Raw genomic sequence first — 21,242 nt, forward strand, 5'->3', positions numbered from 1 at the left:
GTACCTGTTGTTGTTCGTCGTCTTCTTGTAGTTGTAGCACTTGCAGTGCTATCTGGTCCCCCAGGCCCAACATCGCTAGTCCTGCCGGTAGCATTTTGGAGTGGGAGTGGTTGTGGGAGGGGTTTGGGTCTGCTATATATGTGCTGTCGGCCTGTATGGCCTCCACCTGTGCTGATTGAATGAATCTGTGGCAGATGCAATCCCTTCTGGCCGAGCACGTCCCGCACGTAAGGCTGCATTTGTCCGCATGGCATCTTGGGATTGGAATCATGTATCAAATCCCGATGGCAGTGTGATGTACTTTGACTGATTTTCATGCTATGCTCCCATTGTTACACATGCTATGATTGCAGCCGCTTACATACCTGTGAAGAGTCAGTGGTATGTAGGGCTCGATCGATGGCCGACCCTCATGCAGCACAGTAACGTACTTCGCCGACGGGCGTGGCGTCCCATTTGTGATTGCAGCCAGTTAGCATTATGACACACAGCCGCACTACATTGATGTAATTGTGAATGCAAGCGTTCACAGAAGCCTTTTCGACGTAATGTTGCAAGTGAGGAATTCGAAGGCCAGCATTTTTGGTTTTGAAGTAGCGGCGAGGATACGCCCACAGGTCTGGCTGGAAATGTAACGTTCTATTGTAGAATGTCCTTGGGACATGGCCCATAACGAGCAAGCAATGAATGATATGAATTGAATGGGATGCGCAATAGCGTAGTGGACGATAAGGCAGGACGTTCCCAAATCCATCTTGCTTCACAACACTACAGATCCGGCCAGGAGCACAGTGGTTTTTGCAGACTGCATTACGCACAGACGCGATGGAAGTTTCACATATTATGTGAGTGAATATTCATGCGTTTTCATTGCGGGATGAGGGAATGATGAATGGATGCATGGACAGATGATTCCGTTTAGGGTCTGCCATGTACATGGGTTTTTTGAATCACTCCCCTTCCCCTGCGCTATGTGATGCAAGGCTGCCATAGTGGGACTTACGTCTATCTGCCCTTGTCGGATCCTCCCTGTCTCGACGCGCCTTCATGCACTTGTGTCTAGGCACGTTACTAATCCCATGTCATGGGTTCTATCTTGACGGACGCATGCACAGTAACCGACGTTGCCAATGGTGTATTTACCTCGATTGATTTCGTTATGAATCGATACTGATTTAGGGGTCTGTATATTCCTTTGGAGTGGGCTAGCATGCATATGGGTGTGGATTTGGTGTGTTGAATGAAGATTGTAATGCATCATGAGTCCCGTAATGCAATCGGTTAATTTGTGTTTCTTTTGGGTGACAGGTATCTCCTGCCCTATTGCAGATGCCATCTCTACGCCACTCCTCCAGATGGTTTTTACTCTCGACACCTGCAGCTTCGGGTGAATCAGTGGAGCACCATTTCGATCTTATGGGACGATCGCCAATGGGCCACATGCCCTTACGCTGTACTGGTGGCTAGGTGCAACATTTCGGCCTTTCAGCTCGACTAGTGCCTGCCTCATGGGACGGACCTGCGGTTCTTGCCGCTTCCATGTTGCCTTTTGGAACGTTGATGTAGGCCCTGTGTGCCATGATGGTACAGGGCGTCACACAAGTGGAAGCTGGTCAATTATTGCAGATGCAGCCCTCGGTGATGATGGTTGTTTTGGTGTTATTTTGCAAATTGCTGTGGGGCCTTTGTCATTTGGATGTGCATTTAAATTGTATTCCGATATTTGTCGTGTTGCGTTATTCTTTGCAGGTGATGTGGCGATTTTCGATTTGTGGCGGTATGTATTGCGAGATGATCTGCATTGTGTTCCGCCTTCTGAGTTGAGTTGTGTGGTACAGTACTGGCCGCGTTTGCCTACGTAGCACAGTATGGTCACGGATAGGGGCTGCCATTGTGACTGTTTACATGATGTGCTGTTCAGGGGCGGGGGATTGGCTTTTGGCCGACTGGTGCCTGTCAGCCAGGTCGATTGGTGGAATGATGGGATGTTCAGAATGTGGCTGGTCACAGGTGACTGTGTTTGCGTGCGTTTGTTGGAGGGGGACTGGGGTCATGTCCATTGGAATAGCTTCTGTATTCATGCCATCTGTGCCCTGCAGCTCCCATCGGCCCCTCTTGGGATGAGCCTGGCTGCTCAGTCACTCTGCCAACTTGTGTGGTACATGCTTCTGCTGATGGTTGGTTTGTTTACTGGCAAGAGTACAGGGCTGGTGCAATCCCCCTCAGGATGCTGTTTTGGATGTTGCCTTGCGCTGGTGGCAAGCGATGGGGGACTACTGTTGTTTTGTGTCATGTGTTCTTGATTTTCATTTTGATGTATTGTACCTTCACATGCCTGTGCTGCATCAGTACGGCTATGGTGACATGCCGTACATGGATGCCCACTCACGGGGCGCTTTGAGCCCCTGCATGCATTTCTACGTTGGCATGCATGGGTGAATTGTAGATTTCACTGGTTGCATAGTGTGAGTACATTGCGCCTGCCAGGAGTTGTGCAATGTGGCCAGGGAGTGGAGTACAGGCACTCAGTGGGCCATTTACGGTTGGTTCACGATGCCGTATTTCTCGCCATGGCGGAATGGTACTTTACGACGTGCTTGATGGCGTTCAGTACATGTCCGCTAGGGTCAGAATTCGCGTACCGTTGCGCCATGGCGGTGATTCCGGTTTTGCAAGGCGCGCGTGCGCGTACTTGGTGCAGTTAGCGTTGCCGTTCACTGCGGTGTCGCTAATGGCATCGTACTTTACGGTGACGGGTCATAATCGCAACGAGCGGTGTTCGATGGCGGTATTGCATTTCCGCCATCATTTTTCCATTTCCGCCAGGGTCGTAATGAGGCCCTAACTGTAGCCAAGGTACAACAAGACAGTGAAAATGGTATTTAATTTACCACACAGTCTACTTAAAGGCATATTTATTAGAGCCTTCCGGTTTGTTAATTTACAGGATTTTTCTGATGGAGACAAGATTATTTCTTATCAACCTAAGGTGGAGAAACTCACCTAATTGTAGAATGCGGGCAACAAATACCGCCAAAGACTTCACATGAGTTCAGCACGGGCCGAATATCAATTAAATAAATATCGGTAGACAGTCGAAATCTATTGATGGAAACACACCTGAAAGTCAGTGTGCTACTCCCAGAGTAAGAATCATAATTTAATGCTTACTATCTAATGGTTAATAAATAAAGATGCTCACCGAGATTCAACATGAGCGGTCGCATGTGGTATCTTTAAATGTTCGGCAGCGCTGTTTTAATGCAAATAAGCATTTTTCTAATCTGAGAAGGGATAACGATAATTACAAAGTCATTATTCATTGCTTCATGGGATGTGCGAACTAACGAATGGCACATAGGAAACAAGGAAACAAATGTTACCTTTAAAATAGCCTCGGGTTGAGTACACTCGAAAAAAGTTGTAATGGGCTCCTAGCGACTCATTAAAACGTTGTCTAACATAGAAAGGATGACACAGTTGAAATAACAAGATTACGTATTAGGTTTGAACAAAGTTTCAATCAAGTGAGGAATGGTAACATCTGCTTACCTTCAAGTTAATGAAGACGGAGCCGAGTGCAAGCCCAGTTGCAAACGGCTTTGTTCGCGAGCGTGTCGAACACCAGAACAACAACCACAGGGGCGTGGTCTACTGAAAGGCTGAAGCCGTGTTGATCAGCGAATCCAGCAAGCGTGCTGGCGTGAGCAGCTGTGAAAGCTGAGGGTTGGGTACTTATATAGCTAATGCGATGACGTTATTCACATTTGATGTTGTTGAAGGGGACTTGTGTTTAAAACCGAATGGACATGTGTGCTGACGTGAGCAGCTGTGAAAGCTGAGGGTTGAATACTTATGTGACTGATGCGATGACGTTATTCGCAGTTGATGTTTGTTAAAGGGGACTAGTGCTTTAAATTGAACCGAATGGGAACAACACGTTAGATATACGCATTAGGATTTTAGCCGAAACATATGTCGACCTCCACAAAACTAAACCTAAGATGTCTAACAGGTTTTTCTTGTATGATAGAGCTAGTTCAACCAAATAAGGCTCTACTTCCAATTGTTTGATGCTGCACATTGAGTGCCCACACAATATTTCTTGTTTCTCACGTACTAACCCCACTAAAGAATTGTTGGATTTTTGTGACTTTTCAGCTTTGACAAAAATATTTGCTGTAGTCATAATATATACCTTTTTCTATGGAATCTTTTAGATAGATTTTATCATGATTAAAAATAAAAATTAGTTTTGTTATTATGAAGTGGTTGTTTAATCTTAACTCCTTTCCTCTCAGATCAGTTGAGTATCACACTCAGCTTTTTTGAATAAGCAAACAAGTGTTTTAGTATATGATGCAGCCACAAACCAAATGACATATGGATCACCACAGCCACACACGCCGCCTAACTAGTGAGAGGAGGCCAGATTGCTCTTTACCAACAACACTGTACATTTTTGCAGTGAATTTAGGAATAAAGAGGATGTGATTCATTTCTCATTGTCAGGATCCGTTGCCCTAAAGCCTGACAGAGTTATGGGCGACCCTTACCTGAAGACACTGCATCACCACTGCAGGAGAACTAGAGGTCCTAGAGGTAAGCAGTGAGGTCTAGGGGTGCAATCCCTTACTGCTGGAAATTGCCCCTAAGCACAAAAACCGCAGCTGGCGTTTGGATCCAGGGCTAGACAATGAAACTAGACTAATAAGTTCAAAGTAATGAGTTTTCCAGCTGCACACATAGAAGCAAAGCAATGAGCTAATAGAGTTACAATGCATCATCCTGTCACACCACCACCCTTATATATTGGCCAAAGGGTATGTGACAGGGCACAAGTATATGACCGCCATGCTCACTTCGGTTGATTCACACACATACCTGCAAATAAAGCAATGTTACAAATATTGCCAGACATATTTGAATAGGCTTCTGAAACCATACACCACAAGGATCAGAACAAACCTGACTGGTATAGGTAGTGTTGTGCATTCGACAACCAAACCCAGCACCACGGACCATAACTTGAGCCCAACGCCGCTGATGCAACAGGTTGCCATGTTAATTACAATGCATAATGATTTGCACTTTTTGGGCATGTGTGTTGAGTTACAGACTTATGCTAAACATACAGTTCAATCTGATTTATCTTTGTGTCATCAAACTTTCTGGCACTTACGTTAGTGGAGCCAGAATTTAAAGACATTCTATTTATTAATGTATGTATGTCTTAGTATCTTTGACATGGACTGTGAATATATTTAAGCATTTAAGGACAAACATATATTTCTGATTAAATAACAGAAATCGTATTTTGGTAGTAGAAGGAGTAACACACAACACCAGAAAGCCTCCTTACTTCGTCTGAAAGAACAGATGCGCTTCTCGGCTGCACTGAATATTTTTAGTTGTTTTATATTGAAATCCAAGACAGGACTTTCCCATGGCTTTGAGGCTACAGATACTGTGTATTAATATCACAAACAATGGCATAAATAGCACATCTAATGCAAGACTGAAAAAATTGCCGATTTCTAGTGGGCCCTACCTTCTAAATTAGGGGCCTTTTTCAAATAGCGTTGTATATATCATATATCACTTTGGGTTGTCCATATCTGAGGTAATGCATGATTTCTTGCTGTAGCTAAGGCACCCGAGAATGGGTCATGCCTGCCAATGCTGCATAAGATGCTAGCTTTTATGAGCATGCAGGGTACTGTGAGAAACCGGAAGGTGTCTCACCCGCTAATCCCTGGGGATCTGTCATCCAGGTAGCCAGGACACAGCCATCGCTATTGGATCCAGTTCCTGGGGGTGGACCAGTGCGGGAGGATCACCTGGATGTGGGGTCTTTGGGGAGTGGAAGTGAGACACTGAAGGGGCAGACACGGCATTGTGAGCAACAATGGACTAATACCAGAGCCGTTTACCTGACATGCCCAACACAAGGGTCAGGGAGAGTCAGGCAATTACAGATAATTACACACACCTGACTTCCATCACACTTCCCCACATGGATAAAAGGTGGAGCAGGAAAGCACACTCTGAGCAAGGCAAAATGCACGAGGAAGCAGCAATTCCGAGATGGCAGTTTAAACTGAAGAGAAAGGCAGCAAGACCAGAGAGGGCTGCAAGGAAGGAATTACCGTTGACCTTTTCAGAGAAGAAACACGACTTTCAAGAAGCCTCGAGGAAAAGGAACGTAAAACCAGGAATTACAGCTGAAGAATGGTGCAGTGTGTGTAGAATGTACACAGGGCCCTCCTGCATTGATAGCCAAGGCGGCGAGAAGCGATTGCCGCCGTGGTAGTGTCCTTGCCTCCAACAACAAAGCAGCGACAGTGAAGTCAGCACAGCCGGTGAGTCGGAGAGACTGATAGCAGACTGGACTGTGTTGCGCTCAAGGTTGCAAATAGCAATATTGTATGAAGAAAGATGAGGAGTATGTGATGAAACTTTATACAACTGAAATAGGTACCAGATACAGAGTGGTCCGGCGCCACGTGGGTGCTCACTTGAAGGTCTCTGTTTGGTATCCAACTGAGCATGTGAGAATTATTGAACTGTGAAATCGAAGTGGTCCTGCAATAGGTCAAGCTAAATCCTGTGCACATTCGAAAGTCTTTGATAGCCAATGAAGTGAAATTGGTCTGAGCCCGCTGAGGGAGACTAATTGTATAAAAGGGGATCTGAGCCCAGAAGAGGAGGATGCGGGCTGAACTGTGAGTCACCCGAGAAGATATTGCTGTGGCAAATATCAACCCGACTGAGGGATGCCTGCGCACTAAAATTGGCCTGAGCCCGGCTGAGGCAGGCTGATTGTATAGAAAGGATCTGAGCCTGGCTGAGGGGAATCCAGGGTGAAGAGTACATTTTTTGGTACATCAGGCCCTCTGAATCAAGAGACTTTGAACGTAAGAGACTTGGGCACAGAAGGCCCTAATGTTGGTAAAAGGAACTGTTGTCTTCGTCCTGAAGAAGCCCAAGAGTGTGCTATGCTCGAGTGAACTGCCTTGCCCCATGCTAAAAACGTGGGGAAGGGAGGCCAACTGCCTGAACATCCCAACTTATCATTTTGTGAACATTTCTTTCTTTTTCATGAACATTACCCCACACTGTTTGGAACTTAGCGGTAAGTATTGGCAATAGGTTTTTTAGTATGGGCCCTTTTTATTTGACGAGACTCTACTAGGACTGCATTATTATTATTTGATGGTCGTAGCTTGCTCCCATCTTAGATTTAGGTTTAGATAGGTGTTTATCATACCCTAGATAAAGTTCAATAAACACCCTTGAACTGTGGTCACTTGTGTCTATCTTACTTTGATACAATGCCTTCCTTACAGCACATTTACATTTTCATGGAATTTCCTCTTTGACAAAGCTTGAAAAATCTCATTGTGTAAAGCATTTTACAGATGCCCGATATGAGATATACATATATATTGTTTTAGAACAAGGTATAGGTGTGTGGAAAGCCAAAGACAGAAACCAGAAAAAATATAGTCTGGATCCACAGGCTGTTTGCATTTATGTGTTTTTATAGCTCCAACTTAGTGTACTTGGGAATAAAGAGGGCTGTACAAGAGAGGGAATGGCACAATAGGAAGTGGGGAAAGGGTTGAGGAGGTGGGAGGAGTACGAGGTCCTCCTGTAGTCCCTTAAAGTTGGCTTTCAAAGTGTTCTTAGAAAAGAAGAGTGCATTTCCTTTATGGAAGTGCATGCTGGCGAGAGCCATTCTGATGAGCATGAGAAGATTTTCCATACTCTGCGTGAGTAGCAGGAAAAGGCTTATTTCTTAGGTCTTATTTTCCAGATGTGTGAGGTTAAGTCTTCTTGTGATCTGATGACCTCTGAAGGTATTTGTTTGAAAGGTATAATGCAAACCTAAACATGAACAGCTCTACTGAAACCCATTCTTGAGTCCAGGATGTGAAGAAGTGTTGTGTGTTCAACAATTCTGCTTCTTGGTGAGAGCCCAGGCATCCCTAGAAGGCAGGCATCTCCTTTGTCATGGGTCTTAAGAACCTTGTTGAGGAATTGCAGGGTGGTGGCCTCATTGTTGCATACCGGTCAGATGCTGGATTGGCATTCTTTAAGGTTGTTTTTGTAACCTTTTCTTTAAGTGAGATTTCTCAATGATTTGCCAATGAATGGGACATGATGAGACAATAGTTAGCCAGGTCTTCATGGTTAGATGTGGGATTCTTTAGGAGTGTAAGACTCTGTCCTGTCTTCAAGGCATCATGGAAAACACCTGGCAAGGGGAAGTCATTGTACACCTGTAGAAAAGTTGATAGTGCATTCTCTGTGGGAATTATCTGTTATAGCTTTCATCAAAGAGGTGGGAAGGATGTCATCATAGGACTAAGTTGCTCTGAGGGAAGAGAGCGAGTCGATCAGGTCTTACACGATGATGGATCCAGATTTGCGCCATTTAGGAGTGCTCTATGGGCAGCCAGATGGAGGTCTGTAGAACAGTTTCTGCTGTCCAGACGTAGCCTGATTTTGCTGATGTTGTCTGTGAAGAAATCATTGATAGCGTTAGAATTGCTTATGGATTGGGGTCTATTGGTTCTGGTAGAGGATCGATGCAGTGTTTGACCTCTTGATGATGTGTCTACCTTTGTTGGAAACTTGGCAATATCAAAGGAGTAGAAATTTGTTTTGGCTGTAGAGATGATCTTCCTGTGTGCCAAATAGAGGCATTGCAGGATAGTGAGGTCTAATTGCTACTGTGATTCCACCAGATCTTTTCTTGCTTTTGGATGGAGCATTTGCTTTTGGTCAATTCATGCGAGTGCCAAGGCGCAGAGGGATTTGGTCTGGTTAGGAGGGATTTCATTGTAGCAAAGGTGATCACTGTGTATGTCAGGGTGGTGTTGAGTATGTCAAGCCATTTCACTTGCTGGTGGATCAAGAGTTGCTACCAGGAAAGTAAGGTTGTTATCTAGTGTTTGTGAAGGGAGGTTCTTGAGTGGGAGGTCTGTTTATTGGGCTGCTTTCAATTGGTCTAGGTGGTTGGAGTGGTGTGAAGAAGCTAGGTTCTTATGGTGGCATAATAAATCAAATCTAAGAGCTGTGGCTGTGTGCAGTGAATGTTAACAGAGGAGGAGAGAACCTAGTTGAATATGTTGACTTTTCTATGGGTGGTGTGAAGAATCGTGCGGATCTCTCACTAAAACCCTGCCTAAAGTCTCCTCCCAAGTGGCCAGGCGAGGGCAGATGCTTCCTGATCCTAACCCTGGGGGTGGTGTACTGCGGGAGGATCACTTGGTTGAAGTCAGGGCCCAGGGTAGTGAGGAGATTCCGTGGGATGAGATACAGTAGTTTTTCTATGAAGGGAATATTCTTACCACTATGCCAGAAGAGGTTATGGGTTAGTATCATTTTAATATCTCTCAACATACTGTTGAAATCTAAGGTGGCAAACCCTAAGGTTATAACCCCACAACATATTATACCACAAGAAAGAATCCTTTTGGTCCCTAAACGCGAATATCTTCCTAAATACCAAGGGGACACTATAGGGAATAGTGAAAGTGTTGTCTTCTCTACCGCATTTTCCTATAATAGAGTTAAAACCTACAGTCCTTCTGTTAAAATGACTAAGGGAATTAAATCTACCCTTACACATATACAAGAAGTAGAAAACCCTAACTTTGATAACGTGAACTAAATGTCCCAGGATCCCAGAGGGACTGAGACGAAGAAGTGGGCTAAGGAGGCATGTAGAAGTGGAGGACAGGCAATTAGGCCTAACATCCTTTTCCAGGGTCAGGCAATTGACAGTAATGGCCTGCACCTGAACTCAATTGCCACACCTGTGAGGCATAAAAGGATGCAGCATGAGAGGAAAGAAGAAATGAGCTGGAAGGCTGGCAGTTCATGAGGAAGTGTGATCACTTAAGGGACACCAGGACGTGGAGAAAGCATATTTCACCTGCAAGTTCTGTTTACAAATCCTGCATTGTCATGGCTGCCCTGAGAGAGATGTGCTGAGAGTGAAGGTCTTCCAAGGTGTGACTAGTGGCTGTAATTGCAGAGCCGTGACTGTGCTGAAGGCCGAGGACCATAACAAGAAGCAAGCAGAGGGACAGAGGATTGAAGGAGACTCCCAGTTGGTGCGGCCGGACCAGAGACACCTGTGCTGCAGAAGGGTGGGTAACAAGTGTGCCTAAAACCATAGTAGAAGAGAAAGAAGTCAAGAGGTTGAATCATGCCATAACTGCAGTGTTCCTGGAGTCGATGAGTGAAGCTTGGTGTTCAGGTTCACTCAGAAACCCTTGCCTGTAACTGTTACCAGCTCTAAAGTGGCTTGCACAAGAGTAGAAGAGAGTATAAACTGTTTGTAGTTGTGAAAGCTATTCTTGACAATGGAAATGTATCACACGCACTTCTGGTAAACGCGATAGTGCTCGCGTATGCATTTAATTTCCCATTGTTGAACTCTTAAAGTTGCCGGAGTGGTCGCATGTATCTAATAAAAAGAGGAGCGCTTCCTAAATTACTACAAAAACCTGGATGCTGACTTTCACAATTGTTACAAGATCTTACGGCATCAAAGGAAGGTCGCGTGTGATCAATTGTGATTCCTGACCTGAGTAGAACGTGTCTCTGTGTTAATACATGGGAATACAAACACTTACAGACACTTCAGGTTAAAGATCTACCTTAAAGAGTGGTCGCGCATGTCTAAATCTGTTTTCCTTTGAAGAATGAACCTTGTAACACTAAGAACAAATATTCTTTTAGTCCAGAAGTTGTTGTATTAACAAGAAGAACAAGCATTGCCTAAGCCAAGATGCAAACCCTTCGTATAGTAAAGAAAACCCTCTTCAAATTGATGCACTTAACTGGCAAAGTTGTTAAAGCTCCAGTGTCCTCTGATACAAGTGTGGCATTGTTATCTGAAATTGGAAATGTGGGCAAAACAGCTTCAAGGTAGTTACTGGACCCTAGAAGATGTGAACAAGGCTGGAGAAGGGAGCTCAGTGCTTATAAGAAGATTGATCAAATAACCTGTAATTCTCAGATTGTTGAAGTTGAGAGAAAGTCAGTCTGGAAGGAGAGGCAGGTTATCCTTGTGGTACTAAGGCAGACACAAGAGGCAAAGAGGCGGTCCTTTTCTTGGAGCATAGGAAAGGAGAGTGCCTTGCCTACCTGTAGAAGTCGAACTGTCTTATCTTTAAAAATGCCTAAGCATCCTGAAGTATAAAGTTGAAACAGAAATACCAGAACTGTGGTTTTGTATAATACTGTAAGTGGATGTTACATTGAAGTTGGTTGTAGTAGTAGCATACAGTGGAACTAAGGTGTCTGTTCTCACAATAACAGTAGTAGAAGGGTGGTTGTCAAGAGGAAAGCAACAACTCAAGAAGAAGCATCCTGACAATTATACCAAATGTGCTGCAGAGGTTCTGAACACTTGTAAAGTTGCAGAAGGAGGAGATGGTAATTTATTCTTTGAACTGTGGCAAAACCAGAATTACCTTTGGTGCTATTTTCTTGGCTAGAATTGGAAGGGGGTCTTTTCAACTGAAAGCTGAAAAACTGTTACCAGTGGATTTTTGTTTGGTGAACTTTTGTTTCATTTGAAACTTACAAGAACTGGTTCAAGACTCTTTTTTTAGCATTTGGGGAAATTGATTTTGAATAATCCCAGGGAAGGGATTTACGGAGGACAGGTAAAGGTCATTCAAATTACTGGTTGTTTGTTATTCACTCTTTCATTTTGTTTATAATTCACTTTGAATGTTTTGTTGTTTAGTGTGAGGGCCAGTTGGTTTCATTTAGGAGTGATTCCCTTAGCCTTTAGATCAGGTAGGGAATTCCCTGATAGAGTAGGTTTAGCGAAGATGTTTTTAAAACTTTTTTGGTCTAATTATCTATTTTTCTCGAATGTTTGTGCCAGTAGATGAAAGGAGACAAAAGTAATATCTAAAAACGTATTTTCTAACTTAAAGGTCTATACAGAAATATCCCTTGTGCTACTCCCTGTGGTGGTCCCCACATTTTGCAATTTCTTGTGAGAAAGGGCTTTTTCACCCCTCAATGTGTGCAACACTCTACCCCCATACATAACATGATTTTTCCACCATAGGGTCTAGAGACCAAAAATGGAAGCCAGGCTTAATATAGTCAGTCTGGCCTGTATCAATGACGTTGCAGAGTTTCAATTCAAAAGATCCAAAATGTAAATATGTACATACATATTTTGGTGTTTCACTAAGTGAAAAAAGGAATGCAGGATGGTATATACTAACCTATACATCAAATATGGTGTCAGTCCACCCAGAGTTATTTGCGACCAAGGTGAGCACATTTTTCTTTTAGGGGCTTTCAATGGGAAAATAGTGCTTAGGCTTTTAATCCACCCAGAACGAATCAACACTGAATGGTTTGCGAAATTTCAGAGCAGGAAATGTTTCGTGCAGATTTGTGCCAACATTAAATGATGTAAAAAAGGACTCGGTGGAGAAACTAACTCACCTGTTATGCTGGTGATGCACTCTCCCACCCACCTATATTGCTGATTAATTCCCTCCTCCTACTTGTGTTTTTTTAATCAGTGTGAAGCCTAGGTTAAAAAGACAAATCGCCTCTCTCCTGGTTCCGTATACAGGGAGGTTATTGTTGAGTGCGTATGAAATCTGAACCCTTTATTAACAACCAGGCCATAAACCCAATGAACACCTTTCTGCTGAATCTAAATGCAAAAGGTTCCTACAGTGCATGTTCACACAATATATACTTGTTCAATAAAGAAATGCTTCTTGGGGCTTCCATGTGCGTCGCTTTCTTGCGTCAGGAAAATAAAATGAATGGTACCAGCTTTGCAAAGGAACCTGTCTTGAAATATGTCACAGAGCGGAGAGTTGCAATCCTTTTCAGATTTTTCTCATACCTCCTACAAATTATGAAATTCTAGACCAACTGTCATCAGCTTTTACACAAAATATGATCAAATAGTATTCCGACAGACATTAGCTTTGAAATGTTTGTTGACCAGAAGTGCGCTCAGAAACAAATTGGCACTGTGCCACCAATGTGACCAGGAGAAAAAGCCAATCTTGTAGAGGGGACATATAGAAAAGGGAACTCTCCAAGAAGTATGACTTCACAAGATGGAGCGGAGCGCACAGAATCTGCGTGGCATGACGTCGAGTTGGTCTACTGCAACAAGTACATTCTTGTGGTTAGGTTGTTCTCTTCCTTGAAAGCTCAGCAATCAGTATATTTGTGTCCGGACACCTAATTTGCCATTGGCCAAGGAAATGCACCAACAGGAAAACAGTGGCAAATGTGAAACTGTATTAAATTACATTTCCGAGCAGGGAAAGAATTGTTGGGCCGGTAAACCGCAATTGAAAAAAGAGGAAAGATGGGGAAAATAATTGAAGTCCAAATGATACTGCTCTCAATCATCACCAGTGAGCACTCTAGCCGATGTCTGAGCAATGTAGCACGGCTGCTGGTCTTAATTCATCCTATCCGTAGGTATGGCCAACATTTATTGCGTTTGGGATTCAGTCGCAACTCAACATTGCCCTACCACGAAATCTAATGTTTAAAACAAAGATTTAAAAAATGTAGAAAAATAAAAGCAAGATCTTTCACATTAGGAGAATCCTGTTTCTTCGGGTTCCGGTGAGTAAATGGTAGCTTATATGTTACTCTTTTGTTAACAAGCCATGTGAGTCAGACTTGTTGGAACGCTTATAAAAACCGTTATTCCAGTGAACGAGGTGCTACTTGGTATAATTGCTATCAAGTTTTACATACAGTTCCTAGGACACTTAAAAAAGTCTACTCAAAGGAACAAGAAGTTCATACGGTTATGGAAAGATTAGCCAAGTTAATAGCTGCTCGATGATCATAGAAACATTTTGCTCTCTCCCACCTCAAAGTCGTCTTCATATAAGTGCTTCTTGTTGCAAGTTCTGATTTCAAATTCCAAAGCTATTTTAAGCTTTGAAAAAAAATGAAAGAAGTGAATGAGTCCGTCATAAGCGCAGCTTCAAATGACTCTTGGTGCAGTACCTGCCCATTGGTTTGGTGGTGGTTGTGTCAAGTCTTTAATCAACAAACCTTTGGCAGGCCTTCTTCCAGCGGCAAGCAGTGCACCACATGTCTCTATTCTCCATGCCATACACCTTTCGGCATTTTTTGCCTTCCCCACGAGGTTTTCTGTCAGACAGAAATAAAAACCTGGTTAAACATTGATTCATGTCATTGCAGACTGTTTGATTAATGCTTTGGGACAATGTGCGAGCGAACACTATTGGGAGAATCAATTAACATCAAATAATATTCATCAGTTAATCCTGAACCCCACTCTGCAACCTGCTTGCCCCACCCCACTGTCTACATAAATGCCAATGTAACACAAATTATTGCAGATGAAAATTGAAATCCCGATCAAATATGTTTGAGCAAACCCCAGGGTCCAGAGTCTGTTATTGCAGGACAAGTTAAGACAGCCTTTTCCCACATGATCAAGAAAGGACATCCAAATGTGATGGAAGTTATTCAAGGACACCATGAGAACATGGGTTAGCTATTCCATCACCTTGAAGTGAAATAGCTAAATTAACCACATTCATTTGCGGGGGGGAGGCTTCTGATCCATCTCCAAGCGATACACCACTTAGCTCAGTTGCCAAAAGCATAAGAAGAGTTAACATGAGATGTGAAAGACATTCATCCACTTACTCCTTGATGCCGGCACCCAGAACAATGTAGACAGGAATTTGTTCAGCCGTGATGTCACAAATCCAGCCAGTAAGTCCCCCAGAGGTGGGCAGCTCCCCCATATATGTTAATAAGTATGCAATGGGTCACAGCAGCTCCACCACTTGTTGGATTTACTGGGGAACGACATAAGCAGGGTGCAGTGTCACTTGTACGTTATTTGTATTGCAATTCTGTGGCCAGGACACTTGTAAATGTATTTGATGGTCTTTTCCATACTCTCCCCGTGTCCCCTTCCCAATGGGAATCCTACAATCCTCATGTCAACTTGTGTGTATAACTATCCCCACTGTGATTCTTACTGTGATCCACCAAAAGAATCCAACAAAAGGCAGACATCAACGCTTTAGTGGAGGAACCCATACTAAAGCTCCACATTTTCTAATAGTGCCATGTGTCCCTACTACTTCCTGAATCCACAGGACTCTGTAAAGGCAAGTGGTGAAGTTGATAGTATTGCAACCTATCCTTTTCCCCAGACCATAATCCATTGTACACCTCGTAAAGGACTTGATAGTGCTGTGAGCATAAAAGTCCCCTAGTTTTACACCTCTTCCCACCTCACCCTGCTATCTGTGCCTGGGGTAAAGTCTACATTTCTAAAGAGGGGGTGAAAAGTGAGGGATAGGTCAAATCTTGGCACAAGTTTGTCCCAGGCATTAATAATGAGCATTGTAATAGGATTAACCATTAAGGAACATGATCTGCACTGTAGTGGTAACCAGGGCAATCCCCAAGTGTGCTTCCCAGCCACAGATTTCCTCTCACTTCCAGCTTCATCCATTCTGCTAAAATCCTTTATTGGGTTGTGTTTGGTAGGTCAGAAAAAGTATGCAGACTCTGATATTCCATCTTCTTGAAGGTTTTATTAACTTAAAGAATGCATGCCAACCTTTTCCTATACTAATGGGGTATCCATACCTATCAAAACTAACTAAGGCGCTTGTCAGTCATCAGTGAGAGTTCAAATCAGAATCTGTCCAACATCCAAACTAACCTATTCTAACCCTACCACTATTATAACAAAGAAACCAGGAGAATGACTCCCTTCTCCTGAAGACTGCTGTTTCACCACAGTTCAGTAAACTAGCCCCACATATTTGCTGGTGATTCATACAGTTCAGTTACAGGATTGTTCAATTCCTGATCTCTTAAATAACTGTTCTCTACTGCCTTCTTGTTCTTTTCAGGACTTATTTTACTTGGAGTTATTCTCCTTTTTGTGCAAGGTAGTTTTATCCAACACTAACATTATCCTTCCTGTGCTTCTCTGCCTCTTGACCTATAGCTCATAGTCTCTGGTTTATCTTTGGCTTTTGGCCCTGTTCTCTATTTCCAGCTTCTATTCAGGCTATCCTTTTCTATAATATTCCTCTTCTTCGGTTAGACCTTCTTGGCCTGTTTTGATCTCAATATGAACATTCCGATCTCAAAGTCTGTTCCTTCTAGTATTTTGCAGTATGTCAAGACTTTCTCCTTGACTGTGATGAGTATGAACACTTCCGTAATAATCCTCATTCACTTCATTCAATGGCACTGCTTTATCTCAACTAGGACGACTGTGAGCGCTCCAGTAATGATTCTCCTTAATCCCCCTCCCGGGTCTCCCGTTTTCACCATTACCTGCCATATTCAGGGATAACGTCACCAGGTTTGCTCTTCGGCTGGGACCGTCTTTCCAGTTTGTCAGATCGGCCTCTTCTGATTTCTCTATTGTTCCTTCATGTTGTGATACAGTCGGATTCCTCAGTATCTCCTCTGCTTTGAGGTTCTGCATCAGATATGGCAGAGTGGTATCAGCATTGTTCGAGGGACCTCTGGTCCACCATGGCTCGATTGTGATCACGCCACCACTTGACCCTCTCTCAGGATAAGAATGCCTCACATCTGCTTTGGCTTCTCTCTTACCTTTGGCTTCTCGTCACTACGCGTCTAATAACAGTGCAGGTTGCTTCCTCTCAATCACAGGACGCTGAGCGTCCAGTCTCGTCTTGGCATAAGCCGGCAAGCAGGTTTGTAACTTGCAGGCTTCGTCTCTACACTTTCTCCAGTATCCCCCCTTTCTTTTATTACATAGCTGTGAGACTTCCGCAGCAGAGTCTCGTATGCCTTTCTTTGTGTTTGTTATCTGTGAAGGCATCATGAAGCAAGACAAAGACAACAGATTCAAAGTTCAAAATAAAATGGTTTATTAACTCAAATGTCAGGATGGCTAAAGGCCTAAGCTGCCCTATGCTAAGGTGGGATTTTCCTACCTGAACAAAGCTAAGGAAAGTCTGAGTCAGAAAGTCTGTCTGTGTCCAAAACCTATCCTTGGCCTCAAAACTGAAGCTAAACAATGCGTAGGGATGTCAACAATAAAAGGAATAGTGATCAAAACAAAGTTCGGAGCTTCTTCCAGCTCCCAGCTTCCTTTTCAACTTCCCCAACTTCAAAAATGTTCCACAAAAGTTTCAAGATTATCTTCCCCAATTACAAACAGTTTGACAAATCCTTGGGGTTCCCTTCCCCAAGTTCAAGGCAATATAGTTCCAAATAAAAGATTCTTGAGGGGTCTGTTCTCAAGACAGTATTAAAGTTCATCCAGTCTCAGGGTTCCCTTCCCCAAGACTTCAACTTGTCAACTTGTTTCAGTCTTTCAACTTTTCACAGAACTTCAAATCTACTTGACACCCTTTCTGGATTGAATTAACAGTTCACTTAGATGACTCCTTCTTGGTTTATTTCCACAATGTCTTTGGCTTTCACAATTGAGCGTTCCCTGGTCTAGGCACAGTTTTGAGACCACATGGTCCACCCACTACAGGTCACGCAACCTTCTGTATTTGCCCCTGTGCACAGATTCACACTCATTTCGTTTCTTCCTTGTCGGCCTCTTGGCTTTATATGAAACTTCAAACTCTTTTGGCTTCTACTGATTAGTCTATTGGCTTTGCCACAATGTGTCATATATCCTCTGTTGTTGAAGTCTGGATTAAACCAGGCGAGGTGTTTGGATGGGCAGAGACTTGCATACTTTCAGCGTCTGTGGAGTTATGCGCCTTAATCTTGGATTAAACAAGTGAGTTGGTGTTCGTGTGCGATTCTGCAGCCCGCCGAAAACCGATGAGGAATGTTCGCCAGACGTCAATCAGATTGGGTGTCTCGTTTTCTTTCACTAGTTCAGGGGACAAGCGTACTCTTTGGGTACTACACGAGGGCTAAATAGAGTTGCACTTTGGCAGAATGAAAGTTTCTCTTTTAAACAAGCAGAAACAGATCCATGCTTTATCACTTTTCGTGGCTTTCCTCAAATGTTTTGTGAGAATAACCAGACATGTGTGTCACAGTAACATCTTTCCGCTATTCAGCCTGGACGCACTGGCACTGACTGTCCAGTTTTTCTTCCTGGAGGTGCTTTTAAATATGGTCTAAAACGTAAAATAGACTCTGAACATGGCTTCCTTTGGTCTGTTTGTTGTGCCTATATAGGACTTTGGACTTTTTGAGAAGCAATTGCAGGCTTCTTCGTCACCTGATTTTCCAGGTATGTGGTTTTTTTACCCATCCAGACACACCCTATGTGTTATGTTTTGTGAGGTAAGATACCTAAGAGTCTGTGGTTTATCATTTGGCATGGTGGGTGTCGTTTTTTTCATTGCAGTGTTTGGCGGTGACAATTTGATGCCTGTACTTAACCAATACCAGTCCTACTAAGGAGGATTATGTTTGTTTTTTTTCATTTGTGATGATGCTTTCCATTTGTGGTACCATCTGTATTTACTTTTGATATCAATCAATTTGCGGGTTTTCATTTGGTGACACTTTCTTTTTCTGTTTTACTTCTTTAGTTTTAACAATTTTATGGTATGGTTGCTACGCTGTGGAGACCACCTTACTCACCTATCAAAAATCTCTCAACTTCTGGTTGAAAAGCCCCTGATGAATGGCCCAGTATTTGCTGTTTAGGGACAGAAACATGTTGGGCTGATTATGTAACTACACAAATTGGACCATTGTAGATGTTTTCTGTTGTCCTAGTGTGGGTGTATCGAATAATGGAAATATATGTTTTTTTGTACTGTATTATCCATGCTGTTTTGTAGTGGATTCGTATATGGGTTTAGATTTAGTGTAAACACCTTTTATATACAATTAATTTTGTAATAAAATGGCGTTCAAACTATTAGATCCAGTCTGTTAGCATACAATAGTTTAGAGGGTTAGAGTGTCCGCTATTCTATATTGAATATTCCTTTGTCTTTTCTCTTCTTCATACATACAAATCTAACTGTTACCCAGAAGGTAGAGAAAAGGTTACTTTTTCTGTGGGCAGAGAGAATCTGGGGTGTTTACCCTATCTTTAATATTGTTGTCATATAGCCTCTGACAGTCTTTGGTCTTGTTGCACTTTATTCATACACAAAGTTCACTGTATGGCGGTTTTATTTCTTCCCTACCTTTCTGTCATGCTTGTTCGAAAACTTCCCCACTTGCTTTCTTATTTCGTATGTTATTTTCAAAAGGGCACTTTCATATTTATCTTCCATCAGATCGTAGCTTTGCCCATATTTTCATTCAGTTTGGTATACATTATTCATGATGATTTGTTTTGCTGCTTAATTCTCATTAAAGAACAAGAACGCAAGGGTGGGTTGCCGGGTGATAGAGCGCTCAGAAAGTGTTTCAAAAGCAAAACAAATTTAGAGTGACCATGGACTGCTGCAATCCTATGAGATAGTAGGTCTCCCTAGACCTACGAAATGAAAGTCAAACACAAATTGTATCTCAGGATGTGCGCTGTCCAACTGTTCAATTAAGTAACCTTAATCAATAATGTTGAAAAATTGATGAATAAATTTCACATGTGATTTAACACATCCTTGTGCAGAAAAAATAGACTGTTTATTTGTCACAGTAAAGGCCCAATTTAAGCTGACATGTGTTTCGACCGACTTCGGTCCTTTTCAAGGCTGGGCCTAATCACAATGGTAACATTGCATCACAAATCAAAACACATCATTCAACCCTAGCAGGTTGGAAGAGGATTATGGGCCCAGGATAAACCAATGTATCACATCAAAAAGTAACAAAAGTAAAACCCTCCAATGACGTGAAAAGTAATTACTGCAAAACAAAAAGAGAAATATGCATGCTATATCAGCCTGAAGTTAACTGAATTCAAACCAGAAATAGATTGGGCAAAGGATATTTCAATTACCGTGGTCACTATGGTGTGTGACATATTATAAAGGCCATCAGCATCTTCTGTGTTTACAGGCGTGGTATTCGTACTGTGTTGTTACGTTTCCTCAGTGCATAATGCTGTCCCATGTATACTGCACCTCACAGTGCATGGAAGTCAAATGGCACCAGGACTTGATACTATAAAGTAAATTAAAATACTAATCGTATCAATGTAGCCTGAAGATAGTTTAAGGTTACATTGAGACCGTTAGTGCAAATATTAGTTTTACCTCTAGAGTTTCCTCAGGCTGCCTTTATGGTTCCATTGCCTCTCAAAGTTATTCCTATGGTCTGGCTCGATATAATCCTTGCGCGTCCCCACTGACATTGCTTTAAAGCATACTTGATCTCCATGTCAACACCATCAAGGAAGCTGGCCTTCCTATTAGGAATAACGGACCCACTAATTCCAAAGGTCGTACCTTGGACTGGGTTGCAGATATTAACTGCACCTCCTGCATTACTTCCACTGAACTATGCATCTGGACTGATCACTAACTGATCTCGTTCACCATCCAGGACATCCCGCAAACTAATGCAACCAAACCTATGGCACCACCAGCCCTCACTAGATGTAAAAAGAATATAACAGTCACGAACCTCCTACCGCTGATCCATCCCATTACGAATCCTTTCTAACTGTCTACCTACCCTACAGAACTGGTTGATCTGTACAATAATACTATTAACACAGCTATAGATACTATAGCGCCTTTGAAATTGAGCAAAGCAAAACCGCTGGCTCATCTCAACACATGGTTTACCCCTAGCCTAAAATCTATACGCAAAGAAAAAAGACAGGCAGAAACTAGTTGGAAAAAAAAAACATCGACCCAGAACAAAAATATCCTCATCTCCCTCACCGACAGATACAAAAAGGAAATTATACAAACCAAAAAAGAAACTTTTAATGACAGAATTAAAAAAGCAAATTCAAGCACCAGGGACATTTTCTATATTCTTAGAATCCCCTATTGTTTCTATAGACACTTGCACCAAAAACAAAATCTGGTGTACCAACATCCAAAATGCCCTATGCAATAAAATCACAATGCTACAAGACAAAATATTTGCCAAAAAAACCTCCCTCCACAAGATTGCGCTTGCCACTCAAGAAGCCATCTTGCATGAACTAGCCAACAACCAACAACCAAACCAAACCACTCAACCAATTCAAATTCAGGTCAATTTCTACTACTGAAGCTGAAAGCATCATTACCTCACTGAAACCCTCCCGATGCCTTGGGGATACTTGCCCA

General features: G+C 42.7%; 1 protein-coding gene and 1 long non-coding RNA gene across 2 annotated transcripts in view; one reads left to right on the top strand and one right to left on the bottom strand.

The window, feature by feature from the left end:
- LOC138497659 (uncharacterized) overlaps positions 1-21,242 on the top strand; it is a 286,656-nt gene that overhangs the window by 261,742 nt on the left and 3,672 nt on the right. The gene's annotated exons all lie outside the window — the stretch shown is intronic.
- The window catches only part of ZNF704 (zinc finger protein 704), a 901,792-nt gene that overhangs the window by 32,770 nt on the left and 847,780 nt on the right, over positions 1-21,242 (bottom strand). The window contains exon 9 of the mRNA XM_069621254.1: positions 14,095-14,193. Within this exon, the coding sequence (XP_069477355.1) occupies positions 14,095-14,193 (99 nt within the window). The remainder of the gene's footprint in view (positions 1-14,094; positions 14,194-21,242) is intronic.

Source organism: Ambystoma mexicanum, chromosome 5q (assembly GCF_040938575.1).
Source record: "Ambystoma mexicanum isolate Mex_15411 chromosome 5q, UKY_AmexF1_1, whole genome shotgun sequence".
Lineage (NCBI taxonomy): Eukaryota > Metazoa > Chordata > Amphibia > Caudata > Ambystomatidae > Ambystoma > Ambystoma mexicanum.